The sequence below is a fragment of the Phycodurus eques genome, chromosome 8 (genome assembly GCF_024500275.1).
Source record: "Phycodurus eques isolate BA_2022a chromosome 8, UOR_Pequ_1.1, whole genome shotgun sequence".
NCBI lineage: Eukaryota > Metazoa > Chordata > Actinopteri > Syngnathiformes > Syngnathidae > Phycodurus > Phycodurus eques.
Genome location: NC_084532.1, coordinates 5144563 through 5160142, shown reverse-complemented (window position 1 = coordinate 5160142; position 15580 = coordinate 5144563). Strand labels below are relative to the sequence as shown.

Below are 15580 nucleotides of genomic sequence, written 5' to 3'. Positions count from 1 at the left end.
GAAAAATGTGTTTTAATTAGAGCGGGCCTGCTGTCCCGAACATAATAAAATACATGATCATGAAATACTGTACATTTTATCAGATCTGATGTTTGATTAAACGGCAAGTCATGTTAAAGTCAAGTATAATCAGACTGTTTGTGTGCAATGGTGCAAACACGTAAGTGGGAAAAAACATTCAGGTTTTATGTTGTCAAAGTATCGTCAAACAGCACTGGCATTTCAGTGGTACAAAGGCATTGACTATACAGTATACTGTACAGTACCCTCTACTTTGATTCAGTGTGCTATGTATAACCACAGGATACAGTTCAAAGTAGCAGAGAGAAATAAAATAGTCGTAAAAATAACAAAGTGATGTGAATCTCAACAGGCTGTGAAATTCCGCTTCATTGTGCAAGCGTCATAAAAGTACTTATTTGAAAAAGAAGCTTAAAACAGCTTCAGTTGTGTTATCCCACAGCTGCTGCGAGTGTTTATGCTCAAAAACAGAAAGATTAGGGTCCCATTGGCTGAGGCCGTGCTGCGATCTGATTTTCATCCATTCGCACAGTTTAGACTAAACGCGTAAGCCCTTAACGTCGTCTCCTTGCAGCTGCCAACAGTTCTTTGTAGATGTCAGAATGGATAAACCTTGGGTAGGAGTCGTTCTCCATCAGGCTGTAGACTTTTCCCTGGGCTTCCAGAAAGCTGGACACATTAGGCTCACTGAGACTCTGGATGATCTTGTTTTTTGTGTAAAAGTCAAGGTTGACCTGTAACAAAAGAGAAACACTCAGAATGTAACTCTGGCATCCCTTGTTGTACTCATGCATGTTCCAACTTAGGTGACGATATCTGTTTTCTGAAGCTACTGTATATGGAGATATTTCATGAAGTTTGTTAGCCGTTACCTCTTTGGGAGCATCACTTTTAATGAACTCCTCGTAAATGCTGTTGGCCTTGGATGTCAATTGTTGGTGTGATGAGAGCATCCGGAAATCCTCACACGCCATCCAAAACTCAATGTTTTCCTCACAGAACTCGGTCTTCAGAAAAATGCAAAAGGCCACCTTTCCATCTGTGGGAGACCGACAAACAAAAGAGAAATCATCTTTCTGTGCATTCCAGGTAAGGTGACATGAGTGCAAAGCCATTGCAGTCACAGGTTCAGTTTTAAGTGATGGCATAAAAGCCGTCACCGTTGAGCACACAGTAACCGTCTGACCTTTGAGACTCTCTTATCTAATTGTGGGCATATCGGGCTCGATTGATGCTTACATTTATGACTGAGTAGTTTGTCAAGTGACTGCGCCCACTGGGTCACATCATCTGCAGTCGGCCTGAGGAAAGAGAGGACAGATCGGTCAACAGCTTATTACAAAAGGAGAACTGCTACTAAATCTGAGAGATGCAGGAGAATGACATTTGGTCAGAGTGAAAAATGCAATATTTGAATATACATGTCTGTATGTCTTTAATACAGCAAACATTTAAAATGAATACATTTTTAGGAGACATCTATAAAACCGATTACAATTCAACATGTTGATTATCTTGTATCAAATGTGATGCATAAAGCAAATATACGAATGAATAAATGTACCTGTGCGATTTGTTCTTTCTTAGATTTGATACAGCATGGGCTGAGTTTGTCTTCAAGAAGAGTGCCATTCTGTTTTTCCAGTTTCTCCCCCTGAAAAAAAGAAAAGAAAATATTTAGTAGTCAGTAAAGGTCAGGCATACTGTATATATAGTGGACACACTGTATATCGTGGATATAACTTACTTTATTCCCTTTTTCTTTTCGGACGGATCTGTGGGGTTCGTACAGTCAATGAAAGCCATGCTCCAATGAGACACACTAGTCAGGTCTTCCTTCATGGTTCTCGCTCCTTTCTCTCTGCTTTGACTTGCTGCCTAGTGCCTATCTTTATAGTCTGCCTCCAGCTGTGCTCTGCAGCTGACAGGGAGGAGGCGGGTCTGGCACAACAGGTCTTACACACAATGTAACGTTTAAACATCGACAAGCCTACTTACGACCCAACGTGACTTTTTCCACATAAACAATACACTCCAAACTTGCAAAATCTATTTTGAATTTGACCCTTTTTTTAAATTCTAGGATCTTCTTTTTTAGAATTTGGTGCTGCTCTCTGATTAGTGTTAATAGCCCCCCCCCCCCCACACACACACACCCTTTCTACTTAACTACCAGTTGCAGCAAGCTTTAGATGTAACATTGCTACACCATGACTAAGGAGTTGCCTCCTTATCTGCTCAGGATCTAAAAGAGTAACAATTACTTAATTGTCTTTGAACACAGTGTCTTATAAATCACACAGAGTACATCCGGCACAAAGTCCAAAGAACATGAAGCACATGAAGGTTTGACTTTTTTGTACAACGATAATGATGCCATGTCCTTGTATTTCAACGGTTCATCCGAAGCAGAGCCAATTAAAAATTTAGCTTGTTTAGCACTCAAGCTTACGGGACATGGTGTTGTGGGGTGTTTGCTGGACATGAAAAATGTTCTCACTCTGAGAGAAAACTTTCCGGTGTGCACAAGCAACATGACCCCCCCATTTCCAGTTTTAGGGGATCTTTACATGCTCCCTCTGCAGTCAACTAGTGATGGTAAGCCAGTATATTTTGGTGCTCAACAGAATATACATGTCTGTCAACAGCAACAAAATCATCATCTGCTGAAAAAAAATGTCATTGTGCGGCAAAGTTCTTCTAAGTACTAGGGGTTTCCCGAGCCAATATTTGATTTCAGATAACGCTCCGATATCAGCAAAAAAAATGAGAATCGGATTATATCGGACTGGATGTCATGGTCTGCGTTTTGGTTTGGGTTGTGTTTAGTTTTGTTCCATGTTTTCCTGTGTTCCATGTTTGCCGTGTGCTCATTTAGTTATTGTGTCCACCTGTTCCCGTCTACCTTGTGTCGACCAATCAGATCCCTGCAGCCACTCGTGTCTTGTCCAGGTGTTCCCCGTTGTCTCGTCAATCTTTTTGTATTTAGTTCCCTGGTTTCATTCATTTCATTGTGGTATGTCATTGTCAGGAGCCATTGTCCCTGTCAGTTCCGCGTCTTACTCGCCAGTCATGTTTCGTTTCTGTTTTTGGTTTATTCAAGTTTCTTTGTTACTTTAGTTATCTATTGTGGGGCTTTGTTTTAATTGCTTTATTCATGTTCCTTGTTTGCACTTTTTGGGAAATTAAATCAAATTTTTTGAGACTCCTCCATTCTGCAATTGGCTCCACGTTTTTGCCTTGCCTTCCTCACCTCCAAATAACCTAACCATGACACTGGATCTATCTATCTATCTATCTATCTATCTATCTATCTATCTATCTATCTATCTATCTATCTATCTATCTATCTATCTATCTATCTATCTATCTATCTATCTATCTATCTATCTATCTATCTATCTATCTATCTATCTATCTATCTATCTATCTATCTATCTATCTATCTATCTATCTATCTATCTATCTATCTATCTATCTATCTATCTATCTATCTATCTATCTATCTATCTATCTATCTATCTATCTATCTATCTATCTATCTATCTATCTATCTATCTATCTATCTATCTATCTATCTATCTATCTATCTATCTATCTATCTATCTATCTATCTATCTATCTATCTATCTATCTATCTATCTATCTATCTATCTATCTATCTATCTATCTATCTATCTATCTATCTATCTATCTATCTATCTATCTATCTATCTATCTATCTATCTATCTATCTATCTATCTATCTATCTATCTATCTATCTATCTATCTATCTATCTATCTATCTATCTATCTATCTATCTATCTATCTATCTATCTATCTATCTATCTATCTATCTATCTATCTATCTATCTATCTATCTATCTATCTATCTATCTATCTATCTATCTATCTATCTATCTATCTATCTATCTATCTATCTATCTATCTATCTATCTATCTATCTATCTATCTATCTATCTATCTATCTACCCATCCATCCATCCGTCTGTCTGTCTATCTAGTCTGTCTGTCTGTCTCTTTCTGTATATATAGATAGATAGATACAAGCAGTCCATTCCAGGCTCCGCTCTCGCACTTCTATCTGGCAGCGACTGGATCACGGCATGCAGAGTCCACTGTGTAAGCATGCGACAGTAAAATAAAAATAATTCATTTCTGCTATTATAAGAACTGTAATTCCAGTCAAATCTAAAAAAAAATCTATCTATCTATCTATCTATCTATCTATCTATCTATCTATCTATCTATCTATCTATCTATCTATCTATCTATCTATCTATCTATCTATCTATCTATCTATCTATCTATCTATCTATCTATCTATCTACCCACCCACCCATCCATCCATCCATCCATCCATCCATCTATCTACCTACCTACCCACCCACCCATCCATCCATCCATCCATCCATCCATCTATCTATCTATCTATCTATCTATCTATCTATCTATCTATCTATCTATCTATCTATCTATCTATCTATATATCTATCTATCTATCTATCTATCTATCTATCTATCTATCTATCTATCTATCTATCTATCTATCTATCTATCTATCTATCTATCTATCTATCTATCTATCTATCTATCTATCTACCTACCCACCCATCCATCCATCCATCCGTCTATCTATCTAGTCTGTCTGTCTGTCTCTTTCTGTATATATAGATAGATAGATACAAGCAGTCCATTCCAGGCTCCGCTCTCGCACTTCTATCTGGCAGCGACTGGATCACGGCATGCAGAGTCCACTGTGTAAGCATGCGACAGTAAAATAAAAATAATTCATTTCTGCTATTATAAGAACTGTAATTCCAGTCAAATCTAAAAAAAAATCTATCTATCTATCTATCTTCACACATTTTATGTGAGATGATCTGTGCAATAATGTATCTATATCCCCTGTTGTGTTGCACCAGTTAGGGCTTTCCGGAGTGAATACACAGCGTTTACATCATCTGTTTATTATGATGTGCAGACTTTGTGTGAGCGGTCATATGTTTAGAAGTGGATGCTGAGCAGAGCCAAGTTTCCACTAAGGCCCAAGCTCAGTCCAAAGGGTCTGACACAAAAGGAAAGGTGATTCCCAGCACTGTCTGTCGAGCTTCGAGAAGTTGTTATCAGTTGTGCCTGTCTGCTTTACTTACTTACGTATGAGTCTTTGTTTTTGTTCCTTTTCCAATGTCTATTTAAAGGGCACGTACATAAAAGTCAGACAAGGAATTACAAGTGGCTCGACCAGATATAGTGGATTACACACATTTTAAATAGACTCACCCAAAACCATTACCAAAAGTCAATGGACATTTAAAAAGAAATACACGTTTTAAATTATATTTTATACAGGAAATAGTAGTAACCTCATCTCTACTGTAACAGCAACACATGTGGTTAATCTTTTTGTTTTTACATTTGACATGTTTTAAGCTTTAATGGAACCTGTAAATCGAACACAATTCACAATACATTCAGGGACCCATTTTCCAATCTCTATTAATGGAAGTAACATTATTATGATGATGATGATTATTATAGTTTGCTGTATCCATGTTCCTTGTTTGCCCCTTTTTTTTTTTTTTTTTTAAATTGACTCCTGCATTCCTGCCTTGCCTCCCTGCTTCCCTGGGATCATGAGCACATCCACTCGTTTTCCAGAATTTAGCCTTTTTATCACTTTGGTAAAGGATCCTTTTTTTTAGGCTTCCATATTCTAGCAAATTCTCTGTACGTTTGGTCATGAAGTCTCTAAAAACAGTGTGATAGCTTCACTTCTGCCCTCTGGAGGTTTTTAGGGACTTTATTTGCAACTCTTGGAATGTTTCTTTCATCAATTGCTGCTATTTCCCTTGAGCTTGAGCAACGTCTGAAACTTAGTACACGAGTGGTCTCTGTCTTCTTCAGGACATTCCAAATATGGGCAATGTTTGCGCAATTACTACTTGATTTTCCATCTTCTCCCAGCTACAAAATTGCTTGCTTTTCACCAATATTCCGCTTTCTTGGTTTCATGTTGGTTACACATCTAACTATTGTAAATGTAGTCTCCACAGCCAAAACTTAGCAAAGACATTCAATGCTATTTATTGTTTGAATATTCAAAGTGATAGGACACACCTGTGCAAAAACAACAACAACACACTGTAAAAAATAATTGTGTTACAAATAAAATGATGAGATGTTGATCCCTTGTCTCATTTTCATCTTTTGATGTAAACTCCAAATAAAATCCAAATATTTTAAGCAAAAATAGGACGAGTGGCATCACTGTACTCATACTTATGGCAGGGACTGTATAGAAACAGTAGCCATGTCGCAGATGTTTTGGAATATAACTTTCTGATGACACTAGAACTATGTACTGTATTAATGAATTATTAGTCAGGTGCTACCAAACCACATCACACAACTTACCATACCTACATTATTTGTATGCCACTAATGGGCTGCCCTAAGTGTAATTACTGTCTGTGTGTCCTTAATACACTGTGTCCCAAATGACTACGCATGTACTGTTTTTGTTTATTCTCCTAAACAGTCAATGCTGTTTGCAGTGAATAGCCTTTTTTGATCATCAACAATTATTAGCTTCCGTTGTAGCTGGGATTATACTTATCAAAACCACAATGATGACAACAGTATTTTTGTTGTTGTTACAATATAAGACAAAATACAGCGTTTCAGATTACTACCCACAACAGTGGGGGAAAAAAAACAGGTTATCAAGAATATTTTTTAAAAACTTGCATTTCTGTGAGATTTTTAAAAAAAAATGCTGTTTCGACCAGAACATCTTGCCGAGCTACATGTTAACATACTGTAGCTCCTCTTTGAAATCACTTTAAAAACTCTCTTTGCCATTGAAATTTGAAGTCCATGGATAGTTTCTGCCATTATCTCTTCGTCCCAGAGTTGCTGTTTAGAGGCATGCTAATGTCCATACTCATAGATGCCATTTAAGGTTGCTAAGTTCTCAACAGAACTGAGATCAGTGAGTGATGGCGACTTCACCATGCATTTTTCTCTATTTATAACAGCAGCTAAAGCTTCAATGGTGTCTTTTGCATTTGTACTTCAGAAGGCCCATTTAAAAAAAATAAAATAAATAAAAAAATAAAAAAATATATAATATATATATATATATATATATATATATATATATATATATAGAGAGAGAGAGAGAGAGAGAGAGAGAGAGAGATTTTAATACCAAATGAAATGGTCAGAAACTCGTGTAGCGGATGTGCTCCCCCCAACACGAGGCATCACAGTGACTACCACGAGAAGACACCTAGTGGACCCTAAACTAATTAACATCTACCCTAGAAATCTGAACTCCCAAGCATCAAAGGCCCCCAGATGCTTTCACCGGACCATCTGTCCTTGAATAGGAACAATTGCTGGGACAAGGCGACGACCGCTGGAGTTGAGAAGAACTGCAAAGCCGACCGGGGACTCTCATTTCGATGTTTGTTAACCAAGGATAAATCTCTGTTTTGATATTTCACGAACTCTGCAGAAATATTCCATGTATGCATTGATGTCTGTGTTAGTGTGTCAACTTTACAAGCGCAGCTGGGCAATTTTGAGAACTGTTAGTCTTGATTTGACTCCAAGCAGCATTAAATGTGATTTGAACCATAATTAACCATAATTGATTATCCAAGACTAAAGTATAAACAGTAATCCTATATGCTTGACCTATGAGTAAAGAGAGTACAAAGTTGGGGATATTTTATATTAATCTATGATTTTAAACCCATTTTATGAGTCAAAATTGTAGACTTGATTCAAGCTGATGGGTGTGGTCTTGTCTGGTCCTCAGTCCTCTGTGACACGCCCCCGGGGTACTTAACCCCTGACTCCCGCTGTCTTCCTTCTTGGTTTTTCACACTTGTCTTGCTATCACCTCCGGCCACCCCTCCCCTTTCTTTGTTCAGGCACACGGCTCGGTAACCGCGGGCCTTGGGGATGAAGACCCGGCTCCCTAGCCTCCGTAGATCGCCGCTGCTAAGCCTCCAGAACAGTTGCAGCTGAGCTACCAGATACGCTCCCAGCCAAACATGAGTTTTCTGAACTTGCGAGCGGATCCCGGATCCAACGCGGGGAACGAGACGGTCATATTTTCCCAACGTGGCGTGACGAACAACAATTTTTCTTCTTCCGCCTCTTTTATTTTTGTTAAATTTTTCTGCATCATTTTTCTCATTCGACCAAACCTGCCTCCTTGCTTCTCGGGATGGCTGAGACAGACCACCCCTCCTACCAGCTGATCTACATTCGTGAGTAACACACCAGTGTTTGCCAGACTGTACAATATTAGTGCGTAATCATTTTGGGAAAATTACTAGCTTCACACAAAGTCCTAACTTTGTCTGCTCTCTCTCTCTCGTCCCGAATGGACACATTAAACGCTCGTGTTTTCTACTTTAGTACAACACACCATGTTCTATTTCCTTTTTCGTACACCTATTTTTCCTTCTTTTTACCATTATAAATCGGACTTACCCAGAAGTGAATGCAGGCGTTTACCTTCCTTCGTATCTTTTGCCAAATAAATTAAAATATCGATCCATCCATCCATTTTCTGAGCCGCTTCTCCTCACTAGGGTCGCGGGCGTGCTGGAGCCTATCCCAGCTATCATCGGGCAGGAAGCGGGGTACACCCTGAACTGGTTGACAGCCAATCGTAGGGCACATACATACAAACAACCATCCGCACTCACATTCACACCTACGGGCAATTTAGAGTTGTCAATTAACCTACCATCCATGTTTTGGGGATGTGGGAGGAAACCGGAGTGCCCGGAGAAAACCCACGCAGGCACGGGGAGAACATGCAAACTCCACACAGGCGGGGCCGGGGACTGAACCCCGGTCCTCAGAACTGTGAGGCTGACGCTCTAACCAGTCGTCCACCGTGCCGCCCAAGTAATAATAATAAGTGAATAATTAATACTGACCAGTGGCATGTTGGGTGCGACTGGTGAGCACGTCTGCCTCACAGTTCTGAAGACCAGCGTTCAAATCTGGCCTCGCCTGTGTGGAGTGTGTGCAGTTTGCATGTTCTCCCCGTGCCTGCATGGGTTTTCTCCAGGTCCTCCAGTTTCCTCCCACATCCCAAAAACATGCATGGTAGGTTGAGTGAAGACTCTAACTTGCCCGTAGGTGTGAATGTGAGCATGAATGTTTATTGTTTTTTTTTATATGTGCCCTGCAATTGGCTGGCGACCAGTGCAGGGTGCACCCCGCCTCTTGCCCAGAGTCAGGTGGGATAGCAGTATGGAAAATGGATGGATGGATGACTAGTGAACAGTGAATCATAACTGTTTGAAAATTAGTCTTCATGCATTTCTGTGCACACTGGAAATGTTTCATCTTGTGAGATTGCATCGAGAAGTTCTTGGGACTCCTTGGAATTTTTGAAATCAGTTGATTATTATATATGTACTTGGCTTCTAGTCTTTAACAAAGTAATCTCAAATATGGTTTGTGGAATCTTAGGACACTCGAATGTCTCACCTATCCTCATATCATGCAGCTATTAATGACATTTTATTTTTAACACAATCAAACAAATGTAAAAATCAAAAAGTCAACACGAGATAATTCCCGACTGTATATATGTGTCATTATCAAATAATCACAGTATGCTATGCAATATAGTTTCAAGCTTGGTAAGATTTCCATCCATTTTATGTACTGCTTGTCCTCAATACGGTCGCAGGTTAGCTGGAGCTTATACCACACTGTTAGACATTTCTATAAATTCTAGTCATTTTCCACATACCATGTAATAAAATACTATCGATTGTACTGTAATTAAATTTATTTTCCACTGCATTATGGGATTTTCATTGACGATAAACTGAGTAACTGTATTTTTTTTCAAATTGATGTTTATTCCTGTAAAACAAAAACTTTGGCACAAAAGACAAAGTAAGCTACTGTACATCAATTTGAAATTTCATTCACTTATTTTTATCAGGTAAATATTGTATTAGACCATTTTCTTTGATAACATAATAAATTAATGGAGGCACTGTCATGCTAGGCTAAGTTTAAAAGCAGCAGAATTGTGAAGTTATGGGGTCTCCAGCAGGCATTGCACAATGCAGTGTTGAACTATGCGATACAGTGACATCCCGGTCAATTCTGTTGTATATTTACTAAACTAAGCTAAACGTTACCTGGCAACTTAGCTGCCTTAGATACTAGGGTGCAATTCATTTTGATTCGTGATTCTCTGTTTATAGTGTGTGACGTGAGCCAAAATCCCATGATGCAGTGGAAACTACATTTAACACTTAACTGTATTTTATTGTATGCCATCACTGTAGAATTTACAGAATTGTCTAAGTGTACTGTAATACATGCCCATAATTCCCAGCATGCATTAGAACATTCATGGCTCCACAGTGTTTGAGGATTTTGTTGTAATAGACACACATAGTGTACATAACAAGAGACACAATGCAAGAAAATACGATTATACAAGAAAGAGAATGATTATAAAAATCTATTCTGTAGAAATACTACACACTAACAATGTGGCACCATTGCAGAAAAGCATTGGTGTATATGTTTCTATAATGTATGTGTTGTGGCCACAGTATACTTCTGTGTGAGGAGGCTCATTGTACAAGTCAAGACACAGTTGCCAATTTTTGCGTTTCGCACAGTGTGGCCTAATTCAGGTGAGTGAGTCATTGATAAATACTGCTCAATACTTTCAGCGGCTGATGGATGAGTAAGCTGTATGATGTGGCACATGACACCGGAACCTAATTCAAACTATTCTCCTCCCACTTTTCTGTGTTGTTTTCTCTCTCCCAGTAACTTACTGACAACCATGTTGCCAATAAGCTACTGTAATTGAAGTGTAATTTTGAGTGTCAGGGAAGCCGGAGTACCCCAAGACCATGCAAACGTCACACAGGAAGGCCGGCGCCTAGATACTGTGGGGCTGATGTGCTAAGAGAGATAGCGAGACCCAGTGCATTCCATAGAGCACCAATTAGGAACCGCTCCCATTTATGCAAAAATACCTGACTAATGGATTGAAACATACTGTCACAGGACAGGTTTATCTACTCCAACAATCCACAAACCGTCTAACCTTACAAGGACATTGGCACCTCACAAGTACAACTGAATGAGAGTACTGAACAGTATGTCCAAAAGATAATAATCTAAAATCTAAAATGCTTTTGAGAGAGGGAGAATCAGAACTTAAATGCATGCCTGTGGTAACTTCACACACAGTGGGTACAGAAAGTATTTAGACCCCCTTAAATGTTTGACTCTTTTTTTATATTGCTAAAATCCATTTGCTAAAATCATTTAAGTTCATTTTTTCCCACATTAATGTACACACAGCAGCCCATATTGACAGGAAAAAAAACCGAATTGTTGAATTTTTTGCAGATTTATTAGAAAAGAAAAACTGAACTATCACACAGCCATAAGTATTCAGACCCTTTGCTGAGTATTTAGTAGAAGCACCCGTTTGAGCTAATACAGCCATGAGTCTTTTTGGGAATGAGGCTAATGTTTTTCACACTTGGATTTGGGGATCCTCTGCCATTCCTCCTTGCAGATCCTCTCCAGTTCTGTCAGGTTGCATGGTGAACATTGGTGGGCAGCCATTTTCAGGTCTTTCCAGAGATGCTCAACTGGGTTTAAGTCAGGGCTCTGTCTGGACCATTCAAAAACAGTCACGGAGTTGTTCTGAAGCCACTCCTTCGATATTTTAGCTGTGTGCTTAGGGTCATTGTCTTTTTTGAAGGTGAACCTTCAGCCCAGTCTGAGGTTCTGAGCACTCTGGGGGAAGTTTTTGTCCAGGATATCCCTGTATTTGATGATGCTGCCTCCACCATGCTTCACTGTTGGGACGATATTGGACAGGTGATGAGCAGTGCCTGGTTTTCTCCACACGTCCCACTAAGAATTAAGGCCAACAAGTTCTATCTTGGTCTCACCAGACCAGAGAATCTTATTTCTCACCGTCTTGGAGTCCTTCAGGTGATTTTGTTTAGCAAACTCCATGCAGGCTTTCACGTGTCTTGCACTGAGGCGAGGCTTCCGTCGGGCCACTCTGCCATAAAGCCCCGACTGGTGGAGGGCTGCAGTGATGGTTGACTTTCTAGAACTTACTCCCATCTCCTGACTGCATCTCTGGAGCTCAGCCACAGTGATCTTTGGGATCTTTGGGCTCAGGTCCGAAGATGGCTGCGTTGTATTGTGCGTGTCAAAAGAGAAGAGGATGCTGCTTTTTACCTTGCACTGACTTACTTAGCATTTGTAGAAAACTAAATAGAAGAGGATAATGCACAGACATCGAACTTAAACTGTATTATTTTAATTTGATATACTTTGCCTTTTCAAAAGGCTGCTGTTTTATTATTTAAGCAGGCTGCGTTTTAATTGCAGGCTGTGATTTATCACGCTCATGTGAAATTGTAGACTATTCATTTGTGTCTGTTGCCGCCATTAGGAGGGAAAGAGAAGAGGATTGTGCATTATTTTATTTTATTAATCGAAATGAAACTGGCTTATTTTCGTCGTACTTACCTTTTCAAATGACTGCTGTTTTAGTTTTATAATTCCAGGCTGCGTTTTATTACACTCTGTTGCCCAGATAAGGGGGAAAAGAGAAGAGGATTGTTTGTATTATTGAGGATGGAAGAGGACTGGGTGGCACGGTGGCCGACTGGTTAGAGCGTCAGCCTCGCAGTTCTGAGGTGCGGGGTTTAATCCCCGTCCCCGCCTGTAGTGGAGTTTGCAGGTTTTCTCCGGGCACTCCGGGTTTCCTCCCACATCCCAAAAAACATGCATTAATTGGAGACTCTAAATTGCCCGTAGGCATGACTGTGAGTGCGAATGGTTGTTTGTTTCTATGTGCCCTGCGATTGGCTGGCAACCAGTTCAGGGTGTACCCCGCCTCCTGCCCGATGACAGCTGGGATAGGCTCCAGCACGCCCGCGACCCTAGTGAGGAGAAGCGGCTCAGAAAATGGATGGATGGAAGGATGGAAGAGGACTTCATTTTATTTCCATGGGGAGGTCTGAAATTACAGGAGGCATGTTCCATTTAGTTTTTTGGAATCCTCAAAATAAAAATGACATAAAAAAATCTGTTTTCTTTATTATATTTCTATAATCTCATCAATGCAATGAAATTTAAAACACCATTGTGTAGCAGAGTAGTCACGTGGTGCGTCATTCTCTCCAGGAAAAATAAACATTTAATCATGAATGCTCATTATGTCATTTGGATAGTAGGCTAATATAGACACTTACAGCATGTATTGCCTTCATTATAACGCTTGTATAAGGCTTTTTTTTTTTTTTCGCTCCAGACAGATTTGTTTTTTGTTTTCTTGGTCCAATATGGCTCTTTCAACATTTTGGGTTGCCGACCCCTGGTATAGACTCTATATGATAGACAAACATCTATTCACAGCTCATTCAGACCTACATTAGGCCCTATGGACAATTCAATTCAGTCTTCAATTCTGTCTTCTGTTGTGGCTGATTAAACACCAATCCGAAGCAGTTTATCATTCAACAGAAAACTTTGGATTATAATGAAGGCACAGGAGAAGTCAAAGAATATTACCCTTATATTTCTTCCACTACCATCCAGGTGTGTAGCAAGCATCATCAGAATCAGAATCATCTTTATTTTGCCAAGTATGTCCAAAAAACACACAAGGAATTTGCCTCCGGTAGTTGGAGCCGGGCGGCACGGTGAACGACTGGTTAGAGCGTCAGCCTCACAGTTCTGAGGACCCGGGTTCAATCCCCGGCCCCGCCTGTGTGGAGTTTGCATGTTCTCCCCGTGCCAGCGTGGGTTTTCTCCGGGCACTCCGGTTTCCTCCCACATCCCAAAAACATGCGTGGTAGGTTGATTGAAGACTCTAAATTACCCGTAGGTGTGAATATGAGTGCAAATGGTTGTTTGTTTAAATGTGCCCTGCGATTGGCTGGCAGCCAGTTCAGGGTGTACCCCGCCTCCTGCCCGATGATAGCTGGGATACACTCCAGCGCTCCCGCGACCCTAGTGAGGATAAGCGGCTCAAAATAGGAATGGATGGATAGTTGGAGCCGCTCTAGTACGACAACAGACAGTAAATTGACAGAGAACACTTTTGAGACATAACGACATTGAGAAAAACAGTCACTGAGCAATAAAGGGTTGCTAGTTATCTGGTAATGTCGGTACAATTTTTACTTATTTATTTATTTATTTTTTAAAATTGTGCAAAAAGATGCAGAGTCCTCTACCACTTAGAGCAGTTTGAATGACTAATATAGCAATAGTCCAGTGCAATGACCATTGTGCTTAGGGCGCAGAGGCTTCAAGGAGTGTATGCAGTTTAAAGTGACTAGTAGCATGATAATCTGGGACAATGCTGATTGTGCAAATGTTGCAGATACTCCTCAGTCAGTGTGCAAGTGGGGCAGATGCTACTCTGACATGAGTGGCCAGTATTGGTCAACAACAGATATGCAAATAGTGCAGCGTGGCGAGACTACTACAGTGAGTGCACGAGTAATGTATAAAAAACCCATAATTGAATCATTGACAAGAATATCCTTGTGCAGTCATTGTAGAACCCTTATTTGCTACATCCAACCTGTAAATGATAAAAAGCTTCAAGCCGCATTATTACACATTTGGTATTTCTTAATTACCTTTAGTAATGGGTAAATAAGTGTAGATATTTAATAGTGATATATATTGTATACAGTCATTGTGTAGGGCTATATGTGACCGTCAAGAATGGCTCAAATAGGGAAGATTTAAACAAACGACAATTCGGGAATGAGCCAAACACAAATAATTATTCAAAAACAGGTTGAGGCCGCAAAAGCCAGTCATACAAGCCCCCAAAAATCCAAGGGCTTCGCTCAAAAATGCCGAAAAGTTCAGACACATAGAATACCAAGACATGAAATTGAATGCTAGGACACAATGTAATGACCTGGCACAGATATCAGGGACTATCATACCTGAAGTTTGCTTTCTCTGATCGGAATCAGTTGATGAGATGATAAACAATGTCCGTGCCACGCCAGTGTGGTTTGTGTTCACATCGTATAAATTTCGAGCAACCAGAATGTGTCGCAACTAAACATGTCAGAGATCTATTGCATTCATCGTGTCTTCTTTCATGATAATTCTTAAGATGAAAAACATTTGTCTGAAATCTGACAAATCTAAAATAAACATGTCATGGAGCTCTCTTCTCTTCTCTTCTCTCTCCGCTGATCTTCTCTCTCTCCACGAATGACTGCACCTCAACGCACGCGGCTGTCCAACTCCTGAAGTTTGCAGATGACACCACAGTCATCGGCCTCATCAAGGACGGTGACGAGTCTGCATATCGACAGGAAGCGGAGCGGCTGGAGTTGTGGTGCGGCCGACACAACCTGGAGCTGAACACGCTCGAGACTGTAGAGATGATCGTGGACTTCAGGAAGCATCCTTCGCCACAGCTGCCCCTCACGTTGTCCAGCTGCCTTGTGTCAACCGTCGAGACCTTCCAG

The 15580-nt window shown here is 40.1% G+C and overlaps 1 protein-coding gene across 1 annotated transcript; it reads right to left on the bottom strand.

The window, feature by feature from the left end:
• On the bottom strand, positions 1–1886 carry LOC133406222 (regulator of G-protein signaling 21-like). Its single transcript, XM_061683663.1, has 5 exons — positions 1769–1886; positions 1586–1675; positions 1261–1322; positions 894–1060; positions 1–755 (listed from the first exon to the last, which is right to left on the bottom strand). The coding sequence occupies exons 1-5, from the start codon at positions 1861–1863 to the stop codon at positions 576–578; spliced, it is 594 nt and encodes a 197-aa protein (XP_061539647.1). The 5' UTR covers positions 1864–1886; the 3' UTR covers positions 1–575.
• Between the last annotated feature and the right edge of the window lie 13694 nt (positions 1887–15580).

What these genes read in the sequence shown, in the direction of transcription:
- LOC133406222 (XM_061683663.1), bottom strand. Translation starts at nt 1,863, where the DNA reads ATGAAGGAAGACCTGACTAGTGTGTCTCATTGGAGCATGGCTTTCATT. An exon ending in GAAAAGAAAAAGGGAATAAA is followed by an intron (nt 1,676 to 1,768) that starts GTAAGTTATATC and finishes TCTTTTTTTCAG; the next exon opens with GGGGAGAAACTGGAAAAACA. An exon ending in AAAGTGATGCTCCCAAAGAG is followed by an intron (nt 756 to 893) that starts GTAACGGCTAAC and finishes CTTTTGTTACAG; the next exon opens with GTCAACCTTGACTTTTACAC.